The following is a 27,990-nucleotide window of genomic DNA, read 5'->3' on the forward strand; positions in this document are numbered from 1 at the left end:
AGAAAGATGGAGTCTGAATACAGATCAAAACATATTTTTTTAAAACTTTATTTTTCTTATTTATTTGTTTTGGACTACTTAAAAAACACTTACCTTCCATCTTAGAATCATTGCTATGAATTGATTCCAAGGTAGAAGAGTGGTAAGGGCTAGGCCAGGGGTCTGCAAGCTTTTTGGCCATGAGAGCCATAAATGCCACATTTTTTAAAATGTAATTTCATGAGAGCTGTACAATATGTTTAACACTGAATACAAGTAAATATGTACATTTTATGTAAGAACAACACTTTTAAAGTACAATAAGTATCTGAACTATTTTTAATAATGTTATTATGTGCTAACCAATGATGAATAAAGTACATTAATGTGACTTCTGGTGCTGCATGGTTTTGCTGATTATTAATCAAAATTATTTTGATTATTAATAAAAAAATAAGACTTAATGGGGCATTATAGTACTGACATAACTGCACACATACATATAAAACTCCTTTACACTAAGAAAATTGCTGAAATAAAGAGAGAAAAATTCATGGAAGAATACTTTTTCCTCTCCCTCTCTCAAGTCATGCAACAGGAGAAGAAAAAGCTGCCGGCCTGCTGGTTAAGCCATTTGGCCACATAAATTAAGTAGGAGATCAGGAGATTACAGAAAATAACATGACTGTGTGCAGGCATTAGTAAGTAGTGGGGGAGGAGGTACCTTTTCATGGAAAACTGGCCAGGACACATCACACACATTTCCAGGTACAGGTGTTTATCAGTGCTGCCTACACAATCATTCTGTATCAAATGAAACAACTACTGGGAAGAAATGCTTCTCACTAATGAAGCACATGTAAAGATGTAATCTGACTATAGTTCCCCTTTAAGAGCAGGTAGAAAAGTTAAAAACAATAACAATCCCACAAATAGGGAGTGCAGACCCCATGAATGCACTGAGATAAAGCCATGTCAATCAGAGGCAGAGGGGTAGAGAATGTAGGCAAAAGTGATCAATCACTATACAGAACCCCAAGATGTCAGTAACAGGTGTGGAAAGAGTAAAAGGAGGGCAGAAGGAGGAACACACAGCACACTTTCCAAGCCGAACTAAAGGCCAGGATTCGTCTCACGTGGCAATATCAATGAGGGAGCTTCTATCTTAGAAGATAGTCGCGGTACCAAAAGGATCACGTGACATATCACGTGACGCATGATGTCATGTGTAAACTGTTAGTTACTGTGCCGCAGTTGACTTTATGGCTCCTGCAGGAAGAGCCATATCTGACCCTCGAAAGAGCCAGATATGGCTCGAGAGCCATATGTTGCCAACCCCTGGGCTAGGCAATGGTGGTTAAGTGACTTGCCCAGGGTCACACAGCTGGGAATTGTCTGAGGCCAGATTTGAACCTAGGATCTCCCATCTCTAGCTCTGGCTCTTAACCCACTGAGTCACGCAGCTGCCCCCTGGTTTATGTTTTCTATCACAACATGAGTAATATGGAAATGTTTTGCATGACCGAACACAGATAACTTATATTAAGTTGCTTGTCATGTCAGAGAGGGAGGAGAAGAAGGACGAAGATAATTTGGAACACAAATTTCAAAAAACAAATGTTAAAAGCTATTTTTACATTTAATTGGGAAAAATAATTTGTTAAATTTAAAATGTTAAATATTTAAATCAATGAAGAATTTCTTATCTTCTTAAAAATTTCCTTTTTTATACCTTCTTGTCTTTCCTCAGGGGACTTCACCTGTCTAATTTTGTCAACCACATTTTGTCTTTCTTTTTGCTGAAACCTTTTTAATTTGTTCTTCAAAAGTCCAGGATGAATTGTTTTTAAGTGTAATTGGAGGAAAAACCAAAATATTACTTTTCATAAATTTGGAGTACATGTCAAGGTACTCTTGTCTTTCCTTCTCTCTATGCCAAATTTTAAGATGGCATGACCATTTCCCCCTCCAGGATCCATCATTTTCATCCTAGCAATCAATTTATAGAGAACATTAGAAGTTCTAGTCAGTTTTCTTTCATTATTTCTTATATTACGGTGTTCAAGTTTTTGACTAATGTTCTTCTTGGATACCTATAATTTTTAAAATATCTCTGTGCATCCTGTCTTCAAGATCAATATTTTTTCTTATAGAGAGAACCTATGTTCTTTTAACATTTTTGCTTTTTACATCTCTTATTTAAGATTGTCCTTATCTTCTATATTACAATCCCAATTGGTTGTTATGCCTTTTGTATCATTGGAGAGACTTGCCATAATGGATTCGAGTTTTTCTATTTTGTCAGTTATTTCTGCTATGCAAGCTATAAATTTACTTTTATGATTCCTTTTCTCTCTCAAACCATTTAGGAACATCCTACTAGGGATCCGTAGCCTTCTTATAATAATACATGATTGTTTTTCCTTTGTCTTGCAATATTTATTTAGAGATGTTTGTACTCATTTAGACGATTAGGAGGCTATCTTCCCTACTGCTTCTAATGTCATCCCTATTCATTTATCTTTTTGTACTTGGGGGTTTTAACTGAGTTTTCTTCCTCCTGAGACTTTGGGTAATTTCAGTCAATTTTTCCTTTTATTCACCTATTTTTTCTTACTTTCTGATTCCTTACACTTTGATCAAAGATCCCCAAGGATTTGATCTCAAAGCTTGTCTTAGCCTCTTCTTATACTGAGGAATACCCTTTTCATTTGATTCATTCCCTTCCCCATAATATTTCTAGGGAGGAAAAGCTAGTCTCAGCTAGATTTTAATCTCCTTTTCTTCTGCACTGGAGCAATATATGCATTGGTGTCCTTCTCCTGGTCCTTTTTAAATTCTTTGACTTTGTCCTGCTGAAGCACAGCTTGCTGCAGCTCTAGGTGCATAACATCACTGTTTTCCCATATCTCCACTCCTCTGGGATGGGAGGCATAGTTGAGGTCTGTTGGTTCCCAATAAAAATGGTGGGTTAATTTATGAGAACATGCTGACTGAGCACATTGCGAGTTAGGGATTAGATTTTTCAGCTGCTAATCCATCAAGTTTTTATATCATTGAGATTCTTGGTATCTTACCCTTTGTTCACAGTTGCTATTATTTTACTTGTGCATAATTCTTGTTTTAGGGAGTCTTCCCTTTCTTTTCTTCCTCATCTTTCAACCTTCTGATACAAGTTATTCTTTTTCAATATTTTTTCTTCTTTTTAAATCTGGAGACCTTTCTTCTGTTAAAAAAAAAGGCATTAGGCATAACATGAAGAATGAAAAGATATTCCTTACATACCTTTGTTTTCTCTTTTGGCAGAGAGACCATCCTACATTTTTGGAAAACAGTTGTTTGACTATGGTAAATGACAAGCATGATGATATCATTATAAATCACAGTAAATTCTCCTTGCTCTCATTTCTTACTGAAATACAGATCTTTAATCTATCTTTATTTTTGACAGTTTCTGTAGCCAGATTTAATGATGAACTGTTTTGGAAAAAATGGCACTTTGATCACCAGTAAAGGTCTCCTAATTCCTAAGCCAGTGATAGGATTCCTTTGGGTTAAAGATTGTGCTTTCTATTATACTCTTTAAAATGCAAATCCTAGAGGGCAGCTGGGTAGCTCAGTGCATAGAGAGTCAGGCCTAGAGACAGGAGGTCCTAGGCTCAAATTGAATCAAACACTTCCTAACTGTGTGACCCTGGACAAGTCACTTAACCCCCATTGCTAACCATTACCACTCTTCTGCCTAGGAACCAACACATAGTATTGATTCTAAGGTGGAAGGCGAGGGTTTAAAAAATAAAAAAATTTCAAAAATAAAATGCAAATACTGTCTAATACCCATATTGTGAATGAATTTATGGGATACGGTGACAAGAATGAAAAAATACCATGAAGACAAGAGGCTTAGCATTAGAGAATATATTAAAAGGGGAAGAAGAATAGAAAAAAAAGAGCTTTTAAGACAACTACAGAATACTTCAGAGTAGGCCTTAGGGCCAAGTATGAAATAGAGGAAACATTTTCAGAAACTCAAAGGCTCTGACCTAAAGATCTTTCTTTGTTTCCACAGAATGATAAAGCAGCAACTACATCAAAAGCCAGCAGAAAGCAAAGATCCGGCTCTATCATAGGAAAATATGTGGATGGAAAAGGTCCCCTTAGATGGTAAGCACTGTGTGAAGTTGAAGGGATCCTGGTTCTCAACACATAACTTCAATGGACCTCAGTATTTTTCATATGGAAAATAATGGAGTTGAACTAAATAACTAGTGTGGTATAATGGAAAGAATACTGCATTTTAAGTCATAGGACCAGTATTCAGAACTTGACTCTAATTTACTGGCTCTTTGGCCAAGCCATTTAAACTCTCTGAAGCTCATCTATAAACTGAGGGAGCTAGACTAAGTGACTCCGATAGGGCACCCTCTATCAACAATTCAGTGAACTTATTATTTTTCCAACCTTATAAATCTATATGTTCTCCTATAGTCTTCTATATGCTTCAAAGCCCAGTAGGATATAAGCTTCTTGAGGGCAAGTATTATGTCACTTTTGTCTTTGTATTTATTCCCACCACTTGGAATGTGCTTTGAACATGGTAGGAGGTGCTTAAAATATTTGTTTAATTGAATCAAAGGAACTTTTCTGAGCCTTAGTTTTGTCAGATGTAAAATGAGAATAATAATGCCAGCCTCCCAAACATCACCAAGCTGATGATGAGGATTAAGCAGGAAAACATGTAGAAAGTGCTTTTGTAACTGTAAATGTAAGCTATTAAGATATTTAAGATGTTTAAGATATTAAATGACTTAAATTTTCAGTGTAAGCTAAGATGCCATTGTCATTATCATTATAATTGACTGGTCCCCTAGTGTTTTGACACTGTTTGCCAGATTCCTCTGAACTCTAATGCTGTTGCCCACTCAGAGTCACTTGGCTGTGAAATTCAGAGTGGAGAGGAAGTTAGCAAAGATAACCAGCCTTCTGGGCAACTCCAAATAAGCAGGTGTCCATTTTACTGTTGCACAGACTCTCTGCTGCTATTTCCTCTTATTTCAGGAGAGTTCCTCAATTTCTGAGCGACTGACCAGCAGCGCTTTTCGACTGTCCAGCAGCACTTTTCAACAGTTGCACTCTGTCATATTTCTAAGAAGAAACCAGAGGCAAGAATAAGGCACCTAAACAGGGGAATATCTTTCGATTAACATTTCTTGAGCACCTACTGTATGCTAGGTTTAGTCTCTGCCCTCAATCAGCTTATAGTCTAAAGGCAGAGGGTACCCTGAGAAAGGACATTGATGATTATGGTGGCTTGGTTAAAACCAAGCGGATCAGCTAGGAGCAAATGAAGAGATTGCTGGGAGTCTGAGTCTTCTTAAAGGAAGGATATGAGAGGAAATTTTTCTCTGCCCTTCAGCACTCCAATTAGAGACAGAAGTAACTGAGTGTATCAATGAAGTGTGAGTACCAAAGCTAAAGCAATCTCAATAATGATGAGCTTTTCTGGTGATGAACTTACCCTGGAGGTAGAGGTAGGGGGAAGTTATAATGAGGATACAAGTATCAAAATGAAATGGCTAATAGGAAAAGATATGGAGAGTAGAGAAAGAAAGCAGAGTTAAGGGCAGGAAAGAAAAGAGGAGGTAGAGAACTGGGTAGGGAAGCCAGGGGAGGGAGGAGAGAGATAGAAGAGAAGAGAAGAGAATAATAATACTATTTTCTTGATCTGAAGATAGACCTCTCCTGAAGAAAATCTGGCTTGCATCAAACCTGACTGCAACCTATAATCAGTGTTATTTTTCAGTGTACTTTAAAAACATTTCATAATGATCTTATCATTAGAAGTATAGCTTATGCTTGAGGTCACCTATTTTTATACCAGTGTAGTAATATATGTTTATTTAATATTTAAGTTTATGATTAGCAGCAGCAGCCTTCATCTAGCATTTAAGTCATGCAAAATGATTTACAAACATCTCATTTCATCCTCACAGAAACCCTAAGAGGTATGGCTATAATTCTTTTACAGATGGGCAAACTGAGGCAGGCATATTAAGTGACTAAACCTACCTCCCAGAGCTGTGAGGATTAAGTAAGATAATCATTATTTTACTATGTGCCTGGCACATAGTCAGTACTATCTAAATGTTAATTATTATGATGATTACCTAGTGTTGAGCAGCTAGTTAAGTGTCCGAGACTGAGTTTGAACTCAGATCTTCCTAATTCCCAATCCAGAACTCTATCTTCTGTACAGTGTGGTTGATATATTCCAAAAGCACAGGAGTTAGAGTCAGAGAATTTAAATTGCAAAGTTGTGTTCCACTTACTTTATTACCTATGTGTTCTTTAAAAAAATCACTTCCTTTCTCTCACCCTCAATTTCCTTGTCAATAAAATGGAGTAGGACTGTCTGATCTCTGAGGTGCCTTCTAGGGCCAAACTCTGTGATCTTAGCAATAATAACAATAAAACAATAACCCTGTGCGATGTAAGCAGGCCAGATACCATCTCCCTTTTACAGATAAGCCCCAAGTTATTTGCTCAGGATCGCAAGGCTTAGACAGAATATGAAACCAAAGTCTAGGCCAGTGGAGAGAAAATAATCCAGATTTAGAGTCAGAAGACCTCAATTTGAAACCCGTCTGTGTTATTTACTAGCTACTTGGCCTTGGGTTAAGTGTCTTAATTTCTCTGAGCCACAGTTTCTTCATCTGTGAAATATAAGAGTTGGACTCAGTCTGGAAGGTCTCTCTTCCAGTTCTAAGTCTAAATGAACCCATATGAACCCTAACTTTTTACAACAAAGTGAGGAGTAGGAGAAATAAAGCCGCTGAGAAAGTGAGCTTGACTGAAGCTCCATCATCTGTCAAACAAAAGACTGTGTTCAATCATTACAGGGAGGGCAGAGGAATGGGGGAGGTTCATTAAATAACGGTATGGAATCTCTAGTTCTTAACTTCTCCTTGAAAGTGAGAGCAGGGCAAGTGCATGACAGATAATTCCAGTGAGTCATATTTAATTAACTCAAAGGTAACATTTTGCTGCTGCAGGGATACAGTGTGACTGAACTTGATTCCCTGAAGTGTTGGCTCATTGCTTATCCAAAAAGAAGGCCAACCAATAACATTTTGTCCTCCTTTGGCAAGGCTTTTCCCCCAGCCACATAGAGAGCCCGAAGGAGACAATCTAACACAAATGCTCTAAATTATGAGGAATCCTCCAGTGTGAGGCCAACCTAATGGAGTGGAATTCGAGAATCCAGAGTCTCGGAATTTGGTTCCAGCCCTGACACTAACTAGTTCTGTGACCGAGGGCAAGTCACTTCATCTCTCAGGCTTGATTTTTATCACTTGAAGAATGAGAGGGCTTTATTATTCAATCAATAAACATTTCCTAAGTGCCTGTTAGGAGCAAGAAGCTCTCAGTGGGAAGGAGCCTCAGAGACCATTGAATCTAACCTGTGCCTGAACAGGAATCTTCATTGAAACATCCCCAACAAGTGATGATTCAGCCTTCTCCTGAAGACCTCCAGTGACTAGAATCATGATCCCTCTACTTCGGGTCAGCTCTGATTGTTTGCAAATTTTTCCTTTTGCCTAACTGTAACCCATCTCTTTGTGACTTTCACAACAATGGTTCCTACTTCTGTTCTTGGGGACCAAGGGAAAAAGCTATTATCAACATTTTTTAATTAAATTATTTCTAAGGCAGTGGTTCTTAATCTGGAATCCCAAAATGGAAATTCTTGGATAGATCTTAGGAGGTTCATGAACTTAGATGAGAAAGTAACAATAGCATTTATATAATGCTCATACAAATATTATCTCATTTTATTCTCTCAACAACCCTGAGAAGGTGGGTGCTATTATTATCCCCATTTAAAGATGAGAAAACTGAAGCAGACAGAGGTTGAGCGACTTGCTCAGGGTTACAGAGCTAATATATGTTGAGGCTAGGTTTGAACTCAGGTCTTCCTCATGGCAGATCCTACTCTCTATCTATATTAGCTAGCTACTTCATTTTTAACATGTCTGACATCTTTCTTTTCTTCTCTTTTTTTAAAGTTTTTTTTTGAATATTTTCCCCATAGTTACATGTTTCATGTTCTTTCCCTCTCCCCTCCTAACTCCCCTTAGCTGACACACAGTTTCACTGGGTTTTACATGTATCATTGATCAAGACCTAATTCCATATTGTTGATAGTTGGACTAGAGTTATCTTTTAGTGTCTACATCCCCAATAATATCCCCATCAGCCCATGTGTTCAAGCGGTTGTTTTTCTTCTGTGTTTCTCCTCCCACAGTTCTTCCTCTGAATGTGGCTAGTGTTCTTTCTCATAAGTCCCTCAACCTTGCTCTGGATCCTTGCATTGCTGATAGTAGAAAAGTCCATTATGACATCTTTATTTTCAATAATCTCTAAGTGAAATTTAGCTTTCCATTCAATTTTGAATGTAGATCACCTAGTATTATTTTGAGAAAGGCTTCACAGGCTTCACCAGATGGTTAAAAGGATCCATAGCATGCACAAAAATGAAAAGTACTTGCTTTGTGATCCATTTTAGTCATCTAACCATAAAACAAATATTATACTACAAAAGCATAGCTATATACGGTAAGGATGATGCAGTGGGGATCTCACTTATGTAGTCCATCAACTCCACCTTTGAACCAAACATCTTTGAGTTTACTTTCTGCCAATGCTAATTGGCAGGGAAGAAAGAACTGGCAGTATCCCATGGATAAGTAATGGGTCTTTACATGCCCCTTTCACATCTGGACATGTAACTGAACTTCAGCACGGGACAGTCTGCCAGGTCAAATTTTGTCACTGTTATTGCTATTGTGAAGAGGAACAGAACCCCTCCATGCATAAAGAAGTGGTCTTCATCAATTTCTGTGATAAAAAAAAGACAAAGTCATCACTTGATGGCCAACTTTCTTTTTTTTTTTTAATTTTTTTAAACCCTTACCTTCCATCTTGGAGTCAATACTGTGTATTGGCTCCAAGGCAGAAGAGTGGTAAGGGTGGGCAATGGTAGTCAAGTGACTTGCCTAGGGTCACATAGCTGGGAAGTGTCTGAGGCCAGATTTGAACCTAGGACCTCCCGTCTCTAGGCCTGGCTCTCAATCCACTGAGCTACCCAGCTTCTCCCTTGATGGCCAACTTTCTGATGACAAGCCTCTCAAGACTTAGCAAGGCTGGTCTCCAAAGGAGAAGCACATAGTCCATCGTCATGTCCACACTAAGAGTCCTGCAAGCTCTTTAGTAGGACCTAGGAGGACTCATGTTCTATTGGCATAGATTTCAAGACCCCAATGTCAACACTACACCAAGATGAGAAACCAGAAATTTATATCTAGGTCTGATTAGTATGACTAATGAATCCCATGAAGTGATCACATGTATTCAGATCGCCACTATTTTACGTTATGATTATATAAAATAATGGTAATTGGTTCCAGCTCAATGGAAATACAGAATTAAACTTAGAATAATACCACTTGTGGATTCATTATTTGCATTTATCAATACCTAATTTTTTTAAACCCTTACCTTCTGTCTTAGAATAAATACTATGTATTTATTCTAAGGCAGAAAAGTGGTAAGGGTTAGGCAATGGGGATGAAGTGACTTGCCCAGGGTCACACAGCTGGGAAGTGTCTGAGATCAGATTTGAACCCAGGACTTCCCATCTCTGGGTCTGGCTCTCAATCCACCGAGCCACCCAGCTGTACACCTAATTTTTTAGTGGAGGCTGTTATTTTAAAAAATGGTTCAGACCTTTGATTTCATCTACCTGCTACCAATGAGGAACTTACCTCTTCTCACGTAGAATAATCAAGAACCAGTGTTACCCAGACCAGGATCACACAATCAGAAAGTGTCAGAGGTAGGACTTCAACCTGTGCCTTCCTCTCTCTGAAACCATGCCACATTGCCTTTTGAGATTCCTACTGGATATTTAAACATTTTGAATCATAATTAAATTTTAATTCAATAAGCTGAAATGCATTTCTCTGTGAGGTGATGCAGCTAGGGTACAGAGTAGTTCTTACCCTAAACATGGAATTAGGAAGAACCACATTCAAATCCTCAGATGCTTGCCAGCTATGGGACACTGGGCAAGTCAATCTCTGTCTGCCTCATTTTCTTACCTATAAAATGGAAATAATGATAGCACCTAGCTCACAAGGTTGCTATGAAAATCAAACGAGATATTTCAAAAGTGCTTTGCTCCCCTTAAAGTGCTACATTAATACTAGCTATTATTATTATTATTATTATTATTATTATTATTATTATTATTTCCTTCAGATCTGCTGTTCTTCTGGTAAGAAATTGTCTGAGTAAAAGATGAACAGCAACTGATGTTTAGAAGAAAGAAGGAATAGCTAGAAATTCATTAGTTAAAGTATTAACAATTGAATTGTCAAAACTGTTTAAAATTTTGTTTTGAATAAGATGCTTTGTCTCCATTAATGCCATTTACAGAGCAGAGGTATTAACTTTGTATTCCTGGATAAGTCACTTCCAGTGGTTTAGGCAGATCTGCAAACCCTAAGTTGCAGAAAAGGCGCCAATTTGCATCAGTGGAGGGAGTTTCCACTTGGAGGACTTCTCTGTTGCAATGACATTACACGAGTCCATTTCCTCTCCCCCTTCCTAAAGTCATTAGTGCCCATAAGCAAATGAAAATATTTGCATTTCCATAAGGTTAGTTTTTTATAGTTTTTATAACATAGTTTCAAAGTTGTTGGGTTTTTTCTAACCTCTATCTTCTGTCTTAAAGTATGGATTCTAAGACAGAAAACAGAAAGGGTTAGGAAATTGAGGTTAAGTGACTTGACCAGGGTCACACAACTAAGAAATGTCTGAGGTCAAATTTGAGTTCAGGTCCTCCAGACTCCAGGCTTGGCTCTCTATCACTGTGCTACCTAGCTGCCTCTAGCTTCTAGGTTTTTAAGAAAGCATAGATATCGAAGAGGTCATTTAGTCTACCATCATTAAGCCAACATTCCTGTTTCCTTGGCTAGTATTTATTTCTCCTAAGTATAGGCTTCATCTCCTGAATGCTGGTACTTACAAGAGAAAGTGCAATCTAACTTAAACTATTGTCTCTAATAAAAATGTGAATCAAATATGTGATCATTCGTTGTTTTTCCCCATGTTCTATATGCAGATGGTGCTGTCTTTAGTAGTAATATATGTCATATGTCAGGGGTGGCAAAAAAAGGGAAGGAACTTATTTCCTCTTTTCTTTCTCAAGCTCAAATATCCTCTCATCCTTTTCTTTCCTTCTCTTCTTTGTATTTTTTTCTCTCATCCTCTGTCTTTGATGTGTTTGAATCAGGAGCTATTAACCAAAGGTCTATTGATTTGGTTTGGTTTGTTTTACTTTAAATTTCACAAACATTTTTCAATCTAACTGGTGTCCTAAATATTTTATTTTACATATTTAAAATATTTTTAAAAGAGATCCATAAAGAAAGCAGGCAGGGAAGAGAAAGGAATAATCACTTTTTTTAGTGCCTACTATGTGCCCAACACTGTCCTAAGCACTTTTTGGAAATTGTGTCTTATTTGAAATGGTCCTCTCTAGGCTGCCAAAAGGGTTCATCACACACACACACACACACACACACACACACACACACACACACACACACACACAAATGAAGAAGCTCTGCTCTAGTCCCACCCTCTAATTTTACAGCTGAGTAAACTGAAGGCCAGAAAAGACAACATTTTGCTGAAAGTTACCTACCTGGTTCATGGCAGAGCCAGGTATAGAATAGCCCTGGTCTTCTTCTTTTTTTTTTAAACCCTTAAGTTCTGTGGAAGGCTCCTAGGTGGAAGAGTGGTAAGGGTGGGCAATGGGGGTCAAGTGACTTGCCCAGGGTCACACAGCTGGGAAGTGTCTGAGGCCGGATTTGAACCTAGGACCTCCTGTCTCTAGGCCTGACTCTCAATCCACTGAGCTACCCAGCTGCCCCCTAGCCCTGGTCTTCTAATTCCCAGTCAAGTGCACCACAGCTCTGGATTTCAGTTTCCTATCACCCTCATCGTTTTCACTTCATGATTTTCTTTTTGTACACAGCCCAATGGTATACTTTTTAGGGAGCAACTAGAAATATCTTCAGGTCTGTGCTATATATCTCTAAAGCACAAACTGTTTTGGTCACATCCATATTATTATTATTATTATTATTATTATTATTATTATTATTATTATTATTATTACCACCACTATTATTACTGAGCCAGCATTTATAATGTACTTTCACTTTTCACTTAAACACTTTACAAATATTATCTCATTTTATCCTCATGGCAACCCAGAGAGGTAGATGTTATTGTTCTCTCTATTTTTCAGATAAAGAAACTGAGGCAGATGGAGGTTAAGTGATCAGGATCACATAGCTAGCATCTGTAGATGGATATGAACTCAGGACTTCCTGACTCCAAGTTCAGCATTTAGCTGGGCAAGTTCCAACCTTAGCTTTCCTTCTAGTGTTCCTTCTACTCATTGAGACTCATGGTTAGCCTGGAGCAATTATACTCAGTGTTCCTGCTTGCCTCTCTCTTTGTCCCTTCCAACTGGATTTCTATGGAGAAAATATACTGAAAAGGAAGAGAGAAAAATAAGATGTGGATTTTAAGCTTGATGCCTAGCATCCTTTTGACCCATGGACCATTCTCAATCATAGGACTGCCCTGCAAGCCCAGCAGAGCTTCTGTATATAACATGGAATCTTGGTGTTACTAATGTTCCATTCTGAGAACTAACCACCCACTTGGCAGCCTAGAAAATAGCCCCCCTGCCTACTTGCCTGTGGTACATTGTGATTTGTGCCAAGCAGCTGAACATTCGCTGCCTGCATAATGAAGTTCAATTCTAGAACTGAAATCTGTTCCTTCTCCCTCAAATCAAAACTGAATATGGCATTGATGGCTTGCTTGGTTAACACTCTCGAGCCAGGGCAGGGTAGGGGTCAAGGCATTCAGCTTTGATTTCTGGCGTAAGCTTACAGCTCCTCTTAAATTCTGAAGAGACAGCTCGTTGCCCTTCCATCATTTCTGCTCTCTTCAAGATTTTATTTGTTAGGTGCAGCCCTAATTTGGTCTTGTTTGTACTAATGGTCAGCCCAGAGCTTCAAGAGAAGTAAAGAAGGGATTTCCCCACTCCTTGTCTTTGGAATTATAGAATCAGAGGATTTCATCACTGCCAATAATATTAAAGACCATCTAGTCCAGGGTTCTTAACTTGTATCATGGACCCTATTGGTAGTCTGGTAAAGCTTATTGACTAGTTCTCGAAATAATACTTAAAAAAAATTCTTGCCTTCTGTCTTAGAATCAATATTTTGTGTTGGTTCTAAGGCAGAAGAGGAGGAAGAGGCTAGCTGTGGGAGTTAAGTGACTTGCCCAGGGACACACAATTATGAAGTGTCCGAGGCTAGATTTGAACCCAGAACCTCCTGTCTCTACATCTGGTTCTCAATCCACTGAGCCACCTAGCTGCCCCCCAATAGCATTTTTAAAGTGCATAAAATAAATTAGATAGGATTACAAAAGAAACCAATAATATTGAAAAAGTCATCAAACAATTTTTTAAGTTCATGGACCTCGCATTAGGAGACCCTGATTAAATACAAATCTATCTTTTTTTTTAAACTCTTAACTTCTGTGTATTGGCTCCTTGGTGGAAGAGTGGTAAGGGTGGGCAATGGGGGTCAAGTGACTTGCCCAGGGTCACACAGCTAGGAAGTGTCTGAGGTCAATTTGAACCTAGGACCTCCCATCTCTAGGCCTGACTCTCATTCCACTGAGCTACCCAGCTGCCCCTCAAACCTATCTTTAATTCTTCAAATAAAGAAGCTGACCTAGAAAGAGAATGTGACTTGCCCAATATAATACAGGTACTTTATAGTAGAGTCAGTGCTCAGATTCATTTCCCTTAACACCAAGTCCAGTGCTCTGTCCACTAAAACGTATATAGAATCCCTGAAGTACCTTCTATTTCTATATCAATAACTTGAGTGGCAATTGTGTGTGAAGAGCAGAACTCTCAATCAGGAAGGCTTAAGTCCTGCCTCATACACACGAGGAGTGCATGACCTTACTTGGAAAATCACTTCATCTCTGGTACCCTGAGCAGCAATCTTAAGATGAAAAGTTTCAGAGGAGTTGCCCTGGTAGAGGGAGTTTCTTGACTTCCAGTGGGGAAACTTTGTATGAATGAAATGACAAGCACAAAATAGTGCTAATAGCTTATTAACTTTCCCTTCCCAATTACAGAGGGCAGCATTATCCTCCAAGTCCCTCAGGCTCACAACCTAGGAGATTTCCTGGATTCCTGCTTGTCTCTTATCCCCATATCCAAACTGTTGCCAAATCTTGCCAATCTCACCTTTGCACCATCTCGTGAGTAAGTCCCTCTCTCTCCTCTGAAGCTGCCATCACTGATAAAGATCCCATCACCTTACACTTTGACCACTGTGATAGTCTGCTGGTAGGTGTGACTTCTTCAAGTCTCTTCCCATTCGAAACCATCCTCCATTCAGGTACTGAGGTGATCTTCCTAAAGCACAGGTCTCTCCCCGACTCCCAACCCCCATTCAATAAAATCCTGTGACTTCCAATTACCTCTAAGATCAAATACAAAATTCTTTATTTGGCATTCAAAGCTCTTTACAATCTTTCACTTCCTCCATTTCCAATCTTCTTATATACTCCATACATATGCTTTGATCCAGTAACACTGTTCCATGGACCAGTCACTCCTTCCCTCCATTCCACACATTTTCTCCAGTTATCCACCATATCTGGAAGCTCTCCTTCTTCCACTTTGCTTATGACCTTGATTTCCTTTTAAGTCCCAACTAAAATCTTATCTCCTATATGCAATCTTTCCTATTTCCACTTATTTCTAGTGCCTTCCGTCTGTTAATAATTTCCTATGCTGGGTATATATTTATTTGCATGTTGTTTCTCCTATTAGAGTATAAGCTCCTTGAGGGCAAGGACTGTCTTTTGTCCCTTTATGTACCCCCAGTGCTTAGCCCAGACCCTGGCACAATAATAGGTACTATTAATTGATTGATTTGCTAGTATTTATATAGCACCTGTTATATGTTAGGCACAGTGCTAAGAACTTTATGAATATTATGTCAACACAGAACAAGATTTATGATAATTCAGAGCATGAATTATTCAGAAACCTTATTTCTATTCTTCTCTTCTATCTCATACTCCTGTTATTGAACAGTAGAACCCAAGCCTGGTCCCTAAGGAAGCCCTGAAGGCTTGTACTTATAAGGCTTATTCTAGTATTAGAGGCAGTTAAATGGATTGAGTGCTGTACTTTGGAATCAGGAATACCTGAGTTCAAGTCTTACCTCACTCATTTTTGAGCCTGGTGACCTGGGTAAATCACTTAACCTCTCTCAGATTTAGTTTCTTCATTTGTAAAGTGTAGGTGCTAATACAGGGTTGTTGTGATGATCTGATGAGGAAAGATGTGTAAATTCTTAGCATAGTGTCTAATGAGTACTCTGTATTCTTCTTTCCTTCTTCCATTTCATGTATTTCAAATTACTTTCCAGAATGGTTAGATTAAGTCATAGCTCCATCAATAGTGCATCAGGGTACCCATTTTTCCATAGCATCTCCAACATTTGTCACCTTTGAAAGGTGTGTTGTTAAACTTCAGGGCTATTTTGATATGCATTTCACTTATTTTCAGGGATCTATTGCATTCTTTCATCTGATTGTTAATACTCTACAATTCTTCTTTTTGAAAGTTGTTCATATCCTTTGATGATTTGCTAGAATGGGTTTTTGTCTTACATTATTTATGATAGTTGCCTATATATTGTGCATATAAGACTTTTATTAGAGATAGTTTCCTACTCAACAACTTCTCTTGTTCTTGCTGCATTAATTTTGTTCATATAAAACCATTTCAATTTCATATAACCAAAATTATCTACATAATTTTCCCCTTGTTTGTTAAGAATTCATCTCCCGGGGCAGCTGGGTAGCTCAGTGGAGTGAGAGTCAGGCCTAGAGACGGGAGGTCCTAGGTTCAAATCCGGCCTCAGACACTTCCCAGCTGTGTGACCCTGGGCAAGTCACTTGACCCCCATTGCCTACCCTTATCACTCTTCCACCTATAAGTCAATACACAGAAGTTAAGGGTTTAAAGTAAAAAAAAAAAAAAGAATTCACTTCCCACCCACAGAAATCAAAGGTACTTGATGTGGTCCCCTTTCCACTGTTTTGTGATATGACATCTTTAATATTTAGGTCACATCCATTTCCAGTTTGTTGTTGTATATGGTATAAGATGTTGGTCTAAACCTAATTTATGCCACATTGCTTGTCCTCTTTTCCAGCAATTCTTGCCAAATAAGATTTTTTTCTTGGTTGTTTATTTCTTAGGTTTACCAAATACTGAACTATTGTGTTCAGTTATTTCTGCTTCTTATTGTTTAATCAATTCCACTGAACTAATTTCCTATCTTTAATGAGTATTAAATAGTTTTAATAATTACAATTTTATAATGAATTTGAAGTCTGGAAGTGCTTATTCCTCATTTCATTCCTACTTAAAATATTTCCCTTAACTTTATAGATTTTTCCATTCCTCCAAATAAATGTTGTTTTTTTGTCTATATCTGTAAAATATCCCTTTGGTGGTTAAGTTGATATAACACTAAATCTATAAACTAATTTTGTTGTATTGTCATTTTTATTATAATGAGTATTTATGAGTACTGAATCTCCCTTTAGTTATTTGTTAGTTTAATTCTTTAAGGAGCATTTTTAATTATATCTGTACAGGTATTGATTTTTTGCTTAAATTGACTCCTAGATACTTTATGCATTTTGTAATTATTTTTAATCAGACTTTGCTTTTATTATTCCTTGCTGGATTTTGTTATTGCTATATAGAAATGCTGTTGATTTTTATGAGTTTCTTGTAGCCTGCTACTTTACTGGAGTTATTCATGATCAAAGTGCTTAGAACTAAAAGGGTAGGGCTTATTTTACACTTGAGGAAATTGAGGCCCAGAGAAGCTGATTTGTCCATGGTCACTCAGCTAATAAATAGTGGCACTAGGATCTTAACCCAGTGTACAGCTGGGTTGTAGGAATTATTCAGAAGATGGATTAGACTTATTCTTCTTGGCCCCAGGAAGCACAATTAGGATCAGTAATTTGAAGTTATAGAGAGTTAGATTTTGGTTCAACATGAGAAAATAAAAAAAAAACTTCCTAATAATTAGAACTATCTAAAACTGGAATATAATATTTCTTAGAGGATGATAACGTTCCAATTGTCAGGGATATTGCAGAAGAAACATTCTTTAGTTAAAGGTTAGACTAGGTGCCCTCAGTGGTCTCTCCCAGCTGTGACAATTCCCTGAATCTAAAATTCATTAAATGCTGTTCTCATTCTTTCCTAGAGACCTCCCTAGTGTGGGAGGAGTCCAGCTAAGCCTACTAATCTCATGTTTGCCAGAGTCCCCAAATTTCCTTGTACTAATTTATTTCTATGTGTATGCTTCCCTCCCCTTCTTCCCCTCTACCTCTTCCTCTGCCCCATCCCTATAGCCAGTCAATTGAAGAGGAAGATGTGTTCAGTATACCAAGAAGGAGAAGCTCCGTTGGCCTGAATGGAATCACAGATGGTGACCCTGGAACCAGTGGGCCATCTCTTCGGACTCTGAGGAGGATTATCTCCATTGAGGAAGATCCCCTGCCTCAGCTCTTAGATGGGCACTCTGAGAGACAACTGAGTAGGTGTCCAGAGTCAGAAGAGAGCACTAGGCAGCACCAAGAGGAAACGAACCAACAAGCACCATCCTTGGAATCCACATTGGCATCTCCTCGAGAGCAACCAGTAGGAAAAGAAACAGTGGTCCATGTAAGGGGATATTTCGTGATGTTTTTTCTGATGTGTTTCCTTCTTCTACTTGTGTCCCACAGTAGCCATCCCATCTCAAAGGACACAAAGGACAACACAGAAATTTGACTGTATGTAGTCTTGCATTCATCTTTATTTTCCCTCTGGGTTTCCCAAGGAGCTTCCTTATATTGCATTCAAATTATTATTCCTAATGATAACTCAGAAAGGCAATGTAGCATCATGAATAGAGTCACAAAGTAAGGAAGATCTAGTTTCAGGTTCTGACTCTTTGTCAGGAAAATTCTGAATAGGATCATCAGGTGCCACACACAACTGAAAGGACCGAACATCAAAAAATGTGGTTGGTCCAGAGACCGGAGGTCCTGAGTTCAAATCTGACCTCAGACACTTCCTAGCTGTGTGACCCTGGGCAAGTTACTTAACCCCCATTGCCTAGCCCTTACCACTCTTCTGCCTTGGAACCAATACACAGTATTGATTCCAAGACAGAAGGTAAGGGTTTATAATTTTAAAAAAATGTGGTTGGATCCTCTTGGGACCTTCCTAGTATTTAAATTCTTGAGAAATCTTCCTAAAATTTTGAGGAATCTTTTTGGTCTTTTAGCTCATGCCCCCAATTAGAGACTTTGGGCTCCCAAAATGTCTACTCTCTCTTCTACAGTGTTTTGAACATTTTCCATCAGTCAAAAGATTCAATGCTAACTAGGACTTCTGTACAGTCTCCTCCATTTTATAGAGGCACAAACTGAGATTCAAAGAGGAGCTTTGACAAGCCTAAGGCCATATAGGTAGGCAGTTCAAAGATTTGAACCCAGGTCTTCTGAGTTCCAATGAAATGCTCTATGTGCATTTTGAGTGTTATCCTTTACAACAAAGCCCTTACTATCCTGAAACTTCTCTAAGTTTTTATTTGCATGTAATCTAGGTCTCCATTTATAGACTTCTTCCCTAATGTCACAACACACTGTAGGCACAGAGCATGTATTATATATACGTGGCACAAGAGCTATCTGAGAGACTTGGAACTATTCATTTCCCTTTTCTCAACCTCATTTCTATTATCTGTAAAATGAAAGGGTTGGACTAGAGGATCTCTGTGTTCCTTCACACTCTAAACCCTATGATCTCAAATCCCTGAAACTATTGAAAATTTGACTTGGTAGCAAATAGCCTGGAAGAATGATACAATTAGTCATCGGGGTTTTTGTCTGAAAAGTGATGACCATGAGCGTCTGAGTAATGTTGTCTGATGAAAATTAGTCCTTGTCAATATAGAAGAATTAAGGGGGAAAAAAGAGAAGGTGGGAGGACTGAGTGGTAGGCACCCTGTAAAGTAAATGTTTTGTCTTTCATTTAAATTCCTGTAATTGTCCTTGAATTTGTTCCTAAGTATCGATTTCTCCCCAAAAGGCTAGGATAATTTTTTTTCTACAACTCAAGAACATTTACTGTCACATTACAGATTTATTTTTAATGAGGAGAGCTAATTCCACCAAATCCACTTTTAAGTAGATCCAAAAGATGCTTCTCATTTATTCAGAAAATATTACGCCTGAACTCAGAGGCAAAATTCCTGGGTGAGTAAGCAGCTTCCTGGAGAGGATGTGTAGGCTACTGGAAAAAGCCCTGAGCTAAAATGCTTTTATTCTCTTGGTCCAGTTCTGCCAATAATTCCCTGTATGGCACTTCGTTCACCTTACTTCATCATTCTGGACCTCAGTTTCCCCATGTTAAAAATGGAGGGCAAAAGCTCTTTTCCATCTCTTTGTCCCTACTTGGAATTAGATTGATTGACCTAACTTTCCTATCCTGTTGGCTTATAAGAAAGATGGGAAAATCCTAGCCTTAACCAAGGGTTCTTGACATTTTCTTTTCTTAGCCATGGGCCTCTTTGGCAATCTGGCGAAGACTATGGGTCCTTTGTCAGAATAATGTTTTTAAATGTCTATAATAAAATATTACAAAGAATGTCACATATTGAAATACGAATACCAATTTATTTTTAAAGAATAAGATCATAGATTCCAGGTTAATATGATCTTGTCTAAGCTAAAACAAGCTACTGTGGAAGGGAGAAAATGTGCTCTCTACTTAACAATCAGAATAACCATCCAAATGTCTATAATGCTTTAAGATTTACCAAATGTTTTCCTCATAACAACCCTCAGAAGTAGCAGAGTGATAAGGGTTTACATCTAATTTCATAGGTGAGGAAGCAAAGGCTAATAGAAGTAATGCATCACTAGTAATAATAATAATAATAATAATAATAATAATAATAATAACAACTAACCTTTAAATAGTCCTTCCTATGTGCCAGACACTGGGCTAAGTGCTTTATCATTATTATTTCACTTGGTTCTCGAAACAACTCTGATGCTGTTATTATCCTTTATTTTGTTGATGAGCAAACTGAGGCAAACAGACATTAAGTGACTTGTTCAAAGTCATACAACCAGTAAGTATCTGACACCAGATTTGAACTTAGGTCTTTCTGACTCTAGACATTACCACCTAGCTGCCCCCTAGTAATTATTGCATATAATCCATAACTTCATTATTGAGATAGGAACAAGGATCCCTAAATCCTCATCTATGACTTCCTTAACAACCAGCACAGTAAAATGGACACATTCTGTGTGATGACTGATACAGGGTTGAAAGGTTTTTCTCTTCCACACCATAAGGTGTTTTCTGTTCCAAGTCCAAAGATAACTCTGTCCTGGAGGTCAGGACTTGCCATATTGGCAGCCAAGTCCTCCTTGAACCCTGGTTCACTCCATGCCCATTTTATGAATCGACACTGGGAGATCCCACCAGTAATCCAGGATTTAGAACTAGAAGGAACTGCATGTCATCTAGTCAGTCTCCATCAGTTTAGAGATAATGAAGCTGAGCTCTAAGGGAGGTTGTCTGGTCATACCTTGTGCAAGGTCACACGGACAGTAATGAGTAGCAGAGCCAGGGTTCAAAGCTAGGTCCTCCAACTCCAAATTGAGCATTCGTTCCCCTAACAACTCTGTCCAGGGAATGTGGGGAGGTTGGACAGGAGGATGGGTTAGAGGGCTGGCTAAGCAGTGGGCAGACTTATCTACCTCTCCATAGGAGGAGAGCGCTGCCACCTCCCCAGATCGACTTTTCAAGATTGTGTTTGTGGGCAATTCTAGCGTGGGGAAGACGTCTTTTCTGAGAAGGTTTTGTGAAGACCGATTTTGCCCAGGCACCGCAGCCACAGTTGGTGAGTTGCTCCCCCATGGCAGCCCCTCAGCTGCTTGAAATTTTCTTCTCTTTGAAGAAGAGGTGACTCTTTCCCTGATACAGTTTCCTTGATGTAAACTCATTATTGATATATTTGTAGCATCCTGGTAGAATGTAAATTCTTTGACAACAAGAACTGTTTCATTTTTGTCATTACCTCCAGTACTTAGCACAATACCTTACACATAGTAGATACCTAATGGATGGTTAGCAAATGAGAATGGGTGAAGATAAGTGACTCGGCAGATAGAGAATCAGGCCTGGAGACGGGACGTCTTGGGTTAAAATCTGGTATCTGACACACTCTAGCTGTGTGACCCTGGACAAGTCACTTAATCTCAACTGCCTAGCCCTTACCACTCTTCTACCTTGGAATTGATATTTAATATTGATTCTAAGCCAGCAGGTAAGAGTTTTAGAAAAAAAATTTTTTTTGAATGGGTATAAGGGACCTTAGGATGAACCTTTCAACTGGATCTGGAGGCAGAAGGCTAGGAGGACAGAAGTGGGAGGTGTGCTGACAATCATGTCTCTTCAGTTTAGTAGCTCAATAGGTGGTACATAGTGGGTGCAGGAGAAGCAAGATGAGTTCTCCCATCAAATGATGATGCATGGAATAATAGAATCATAACATTTTAGATCTGGCAAAGCCTTTGTGATTCACATAGTTAGATATTCTCATTTTGTGGATAAGGAAACTGAGGCCAAGACAAATTAAATAATATATCTAATTTCACAGAGCTAGCAAGTGGCAGGATTTGGCATAGAAGTCAAGTCATTTGAATCTTATTCCATATTCCTTTCCATTACACCATCATGTCCCTTTATTTAAAAAAAATTTTTTTTAAACCCTTATCTTCCATGTTGGAATCAAAACTGTGTATTGGTTTCAAGGCAGAAGAGTGTCAAGGGCTAGGTAATGGGGGTCAAGTGACTTGTCCAGGGTCACACAGCTAGGAAGTGTCTGAGGCCAGATTTGAACCCAGGACCACCCATCTCTGGGCCTGGCTCTCAATCCACTGAGCCACCCAGCTGCCCTTTTAGCAGAAAGTAGATGTCCTTGCGTCACTTATCTCTTTAGAAGGGTCAGATCTAGGCAAAATTCTGGCAAAGGTTCTTCATCTGAGCCCCATTCTGGACATCAGAGGTTGCCAAAGTATTCTGCTTTCACCCTCCTCTGGTAGATGTGATTTAATCCCTATTGGTTTTTTTTGGTAATGCTCTCTGTCCTTAAAAAAACACATTTATATAGAACTTTAAGGTTTATAAAGTACTTTCTTTATAACAATCTTCTGTGAGTCAGGTGGGACAAATATCATTATCACCCCTTTCCAGATGAGGAAATAAAGGCTAGCTCAGATGTTTAAGAGCCGGAACTCATACCCAGGTCTCAACTTCAGATCTTGGATTTTTTCCATGCCATTCTTCTTCACAACAAAATGCTGAAAGTTTCCCTTTACTTAAATTATATCATGGGATTCACCTTCTCATTGCTTTCCTGAATAAAACTCACCATTCTCCTCCATTCGACAAGCCAGGCATCCATCCACTCAGCCCTTCCCCTCTGAATTCCACCATTGTGGTGCTTATATAATATCAACATTCTACCACCAGTTGGCTTAGTCCAACCTCCTCTGGTCCTATAATAATCAATCTGCCTTTCTTCATTAGACGGTGAACTCCTTGAGTGCTCTTGACACTCTGCTCCAGCCATACCTCAGGCACTCAGTCGAGGCTCCTGTGATTGATTGGTTGACCAACTGACAGTATAAAGAGAAGAAATCCATTGACTTTTCACCAGATCTTTTGGAACATCTGCAGTATAGAATGTTTTCCTTCTCCTTTTCCTTTTCCTTTTCCTTGCATCACTTAGCCTGTACCTATATCTCTAGACCAGAGACAAAGAGGAATTTCCTTAGCCACTGAGGTGAACTAGATGTTAATCCACAGGAGTGATGCTATCAGCTAGCATAATAACAAGTACTACTTAGGACTGCTCTCTATTTCTGTTTCTCGACTCTGTCTCTCCATTTTGACTCTTTCTTTGTCTCTCTCTCTCTCTCTCTCTCTCTCTCTCTCTCTCTCTCTCTCTCAAAAGCAGGAGTCACTTGCATTCTAAGAGGTTTAAACTTGTGGTCCAATTTCCAAGATAAAGATATCTGGGAACAAAACATTTAGAGAGTGGCAAACAAAGAACAAGTCCCCTGTGTGCTACTCACTCATCTTATATAAGCCACACTTATTCTCTAGACCCTGGTTTCTTCACTTGTAAAAAATGGGAAAATTGAGCTCGATTCTCTTCTACATCAAACATTCTCTGATTCCATGGCTTATCTCTGCTTTTTGCTCCCCTATATTAAGCTCTAGCTCCTGTTTACAACCCTACACACAGGTTGCCTTTTTGCCAGACAGAGCAAAGAATAGGCTCATTCTTTCCTACAACTTTCTCAGATTCCCAGACTTTGGGAAAAAATTAACTTAAACTAACTTTGGATTCATTTCCCAGTCTGTTTTAAATGGCTTTGATAATGAGCAGATAGCCCTGAGATTTCCCAGTTAAAAAAGAAAGATAAAGGCTGAAGCTCAGTGAGTTCTCCCAGTCCTTATCCACAGCATATTAAAATAACATTTGTCTAGTGCCTCACATACGGCATGTTCTCTGGCCCTCACAACAACCCTGTGAGTTATAATAATAGTGCGACTATTACCATCTCCATCTTACAGATAAAAAACCCTGAGATTCAGAAAGTCAGAAATGATTTGCCCAACAGATGGCAGAGCTGGGTCTAGACCTCAGGGCTCCTAAATCCAAATCTAGTGCACTTTCCATTACTCCATGCTGGTTGTCCTTAGCAAAGGACAGATCACTGAACAAGAGTCTGGAGACCTTAAGCAAATCACCACCTTCCTAATGCTCAGTTTCTTCATTTGAAAAGGGAATTGATATCTAACCTGTCTCCTTCATAGGATGCTTTGGTGACCATATTGGGTGATGAATGTGAAAGTCCTTTGGAATGTCTGTAAATAATTGGTCTTCTTCTTCCTAGTCTATCTAAATGTCAGATTCCTTTGGCTTTCCCCCACTCACTGCCCCTGCATCCCAGAAGTAATGCTAATATCTGATAGTTTCCACTTAATTACATTTTTGTTACCTGCATTCTGCTTAATCCATTTGTTGTCTGTCTGCTTTCTCTCAGTCTGAATAGCCAGAGCTGCCCTATTCTATCCCAATTCATCAGACTAAGAAACTGAACATCCATATAATTCTGCTCTGGTCGCATCAAAAAAGAAGTTTCAATCTTTCAGCATTTCCACATGACCCTGGGGAGATACATCTGGGAAAAACTCAGGGGAGAAGAATCAATTGACCAAAGAACACTTATTTATTAAACATCTGTTATTACAGTGGCTTATTTTCATATAGTACAGACAGGTGACACAATAGTTAGAGCCCTGGACCTGGACTCAGGAAAAGAAATTCAAATCCATTCTTAGACACTTATTAGCTATGTGGTCCCAGGCAAGTTGTTTAACCATTGACTACATCAGTTTCCTCATATGTAAAATGAAGAAAATAATAGCACCTATCTGTCATGGTTTTTATGAGGATAAAATGGGATACTATTTATATAGTACTTTGTAAATCTGAAAGTAATATAAAGATGCTATTATTAAAGGTTTGCAAAGTACTTTACATCCACTTGTCATCTTGTTGGATTCATACAACAACCCTATGAAATCGGTGGCACTAGTATTATTGTCTCCATTTTAAAAAGGAAACTGATGCTCAGGGTGGCCACTGGCTAAGAACCACACAGTAAGTGGCAGAGATAGGATGGGATCCCAGAGTCCAGGGCACTTTTCCCAAGGAGATGGGAAAGTATGCCAAGTTAGACAGAACACTGTTTATCCTCTAAAGAGGTTTACTAAGATTTCCCTGATCAACATAATTAACCACCCCCTGACATATCCTATTACAAGTTTGGTCTGTGATCCAGTGAGAATTTAAGTAACCTTATTCTTGTGGGAGGAGTTTACCCCATAATGTCATTTACTTCATGGGTCTTTTTTAATCAATTAACCTTCATTAATATTTTTAGGAGGACTAAGCCTTTAGGAGAAAAGCCCTTTTCTTTGAGAGGTCCTGGTGTTGATCCTTACCAAGACATATACCTACTCTCTAAGAGGCCTCTGTGATGATGACATTTAGTGGTGTGGGTAGCCAGGAATGGGAAGAGCATTGTGGGTGCCATCTTTCTCTAGGCTTCTCTAGCCATCTTTCTCTAGACAAAAATATGAAATTTGATTTTGATTTTTTCTATCTCTCCCATTCTCCACCATGTGTTATAAAAGTTAATGGTATGACCTCTTCCAGGCAGGCTTGTGTTTCTTCCCCCCCCTCCCTTCCTTCCTTCCTTCCTTCCTTTCTTCCTTCCTTCCTTCCTTCCTTCCTTCCTTCCTTCCTTCCTTCCTTCCTTCCTCCTTCCTTCCCTCCTCCCTCTCTCTCTCCCTCCCTCCCTCCCTTCCTCCCTCCTTTCCTTCCTTCCTTCCTTCCTTCCTTCCTTCCTTCCTTCCTTCCTTCCTTCCTTCCTTCCTTCCTTCCTTCCTTCCTTCCGAGACATAAGAATGGTAGAGGCTAGGCATTTGGGATTAAGTGGCAGGTAAGAGGTCAGATTTGAACCCAGGACCTCCCATTTCCAGGACAGACTCTTTAGACACTGGACTACCTAGCTGCCCCTGACATCCTTTCATTTTAAGAATGAACTCCTAAAAAGCCTTTAAGGAGGAAGGAAGTGAGCCTTCTCTAAGCTTCTCCCTTTTGTGAAGGAGTGGGTAAATCCAGTTTGGACATTCTACTTCAGAAAACAACTCTAGTTACTTCATATCTTTGAGCCTCAGCTTCTTCAGCTGTAAGATGGTAAAGTTATAATAGTTCATTCTACATCTAAATTTCTGATTCTACAACCCAATTCAACTGTTCCCTGTGATAGGCCCAGAGCAACCCTGATAAGCTTTTTTTTTAATCTTTCAGGGTTAGACTACCATGTGAAGACAGTGAGAGTGGACAAATCCCAGGTAGCTTTGCAGCTGTGGGACACAGCTGGGCAAGAGAGGTGAGGAAATGCCTTTTTTTTCTACTTTTCTGGTCCCAGCTTAACTTTCTTCCATGCTCCCCTTTCCCTCTGACCCCATATTGAGTAGTCCTCCCAGAATATAGCTGAAGATACAGTTTCCTCTATTTCTTAGGGGTCGGGGAGGGAATGTTACATTTCTGACAGAGCTGGGGGACACCCACTATTGGCAGGTATCGCTGCATCACCCAGCAGTTCTTCCGCAAGGCAGATGGTGTCATCGTGATGTACGACATCACAGCCAAGCAGACATTCATGTCCATCCGGCAGTGGCTGACAAGTGTTGAGGTGAGCTGATGCCATTACTTGAATTCCTAGCAAACCAGCGAATACTAATCATAGCTTATAGCTACTTTCAGTTCTTTTGCCTCCCTCTCTGCCTCTTACTTTACCTCAACCCCTATCTTCTACTTTCATTCATTCTAGAATGATCTTCCTCTCTGCCAATCTATATTCCTCTCCATTTTTAGCAACCTGGCTCAATATTTGCCTATTTCCACAAAATTTCCCTGGTTATCTCCACCCATCTCAATTCATTTATTTTCTCTATCTCCTCAGCCCCTAATGTACTTAACTGACACTTAATTTACATGTATGGGTGTATGTATTTACATACACAAATGGTATGATGGAAATAACACTAACCTTAGAGTAAAAAAGATCTTTGTTTAAGTCCTGATCCCTTTAATATTCTGAGTGATAGTGGCCAAATTATTTTATTCTTTTGGGCCCTGGTTTCTTCATCTGTAAAAATATTGCTAACATCTACATTATCTATTTCTTGAAGGTTTGGGGGAGGAGTAAGTGAGAAAAAGCAGAAAATAGAATTTGGAGTCCTTGAAGCATCCTTATTAGGATGATATCTTGTAACAGGTGAAGGTGGAACAAAGCATAGGACTTGTAGGTATTTCATGTTTTGGGGCAGGGTCCATGAGAGATCATTTATCATAATTAATTCCTTGGTAGCTGTAATGAGATTACAGGACCTTAATTTCATTTGTTTATATAAGTTAATATATTCATTGTGAACCCAGAGCCATACTGGGCTTTGAGGAATATATAAAATTTTATATAGTGCCTTCCTTCACGGTCATCTGAGATGTAGTATAAGGATCTAGGTTGAATACATACTCTACCATTTACTAGCTAAACAAAGTTACTTCACATTTGGGACCTCAGTTCTCCATTCTTGAAAGCTATAAAAATCTTTGGTTTGCAGGTCTCTACTCCTCCATGTAATTCTTGTCATTTCAACTTTATTAAAAACTTTCCAAGGCCAAGGACAATGTGGGCAAGTGAATTGTGGGTTTCAGTTCCTGTATATGTAAATTGGGAAAAACCTTACTTAAAATAGGGCCTAGACTAAGATGACCCCTGAGGTCCCTTCTTGCATTAAGAGCTCGGGATTCTTTTCACTGCTTAAGGGATAGTGGGTGTAATAAAAGGAAAACAAACAGGAAAAAAAAAGATTTTATAAAACAAAGATCTACAAAGAGATTTATAACACTTTTTTTTGCCATCAAGGACAATGGAGCCATCCCACTTGTAATTCTATTGACATAGTTCTAGTTATGTTTATAGAGAAAGTAGAAATGGAACTACAGAGAATAATAATGCAGGGAAAGCAGCTGGATCAGACAAATTGTACGTAAGAGAGAGAAAAGTGGGATATTAGAAGAT

The 27,990-nt window shown here is 38.9% G+C and overlaps 1 protein-coding gene across 1 annotated transcript in view; it reads left to right on the forward strand.

Moving 5' to 3' along the window:
- CRACR2A (calcium release activated channel regulator 2A) overlaps positions 1-27,990 on the forward strand; it is a 122,251-nt gene that overhangs the window by 75,653 nt on the left and 18,608 nt on the right. The window contains exons 10-14 of the mRNA XM_044679090.1: positions 4,049-4,143; positions 17,605-17,917; positions 21,026-21,158; positions 26,211-26,292; positions 26,484-26,598. Of these exons, the coding sequence (XP_044535025.1) occupies positions 4,049-4,143; positions 17,605-17,917; positions 21,026-21,158; positions 26,211-26,292; positions 26,484-26,598 (738 nt within the window). The remainder of the gene's footprint in view (positions 1-4,048; positions 4,144-17,604; positions 17,918-21,025; positions 21,159-26,210; positions 26,293-26,483; positions 26,599-27,990) is intronic.

This window comes from Gracilinanus agilis, chromosome 5, assembly GCF_016433145.1.
Source record: "Gracilinanus agilis isolate LMUSP501 chromosome 5, AgileGrace, whole genome shotgun sequence".
NCBI lineage: Eukaryota > Metazoa > Chordata > Mammalia > Didelphimorphia > Didelphidae > Gracilinanus > Gracilinanus agilis.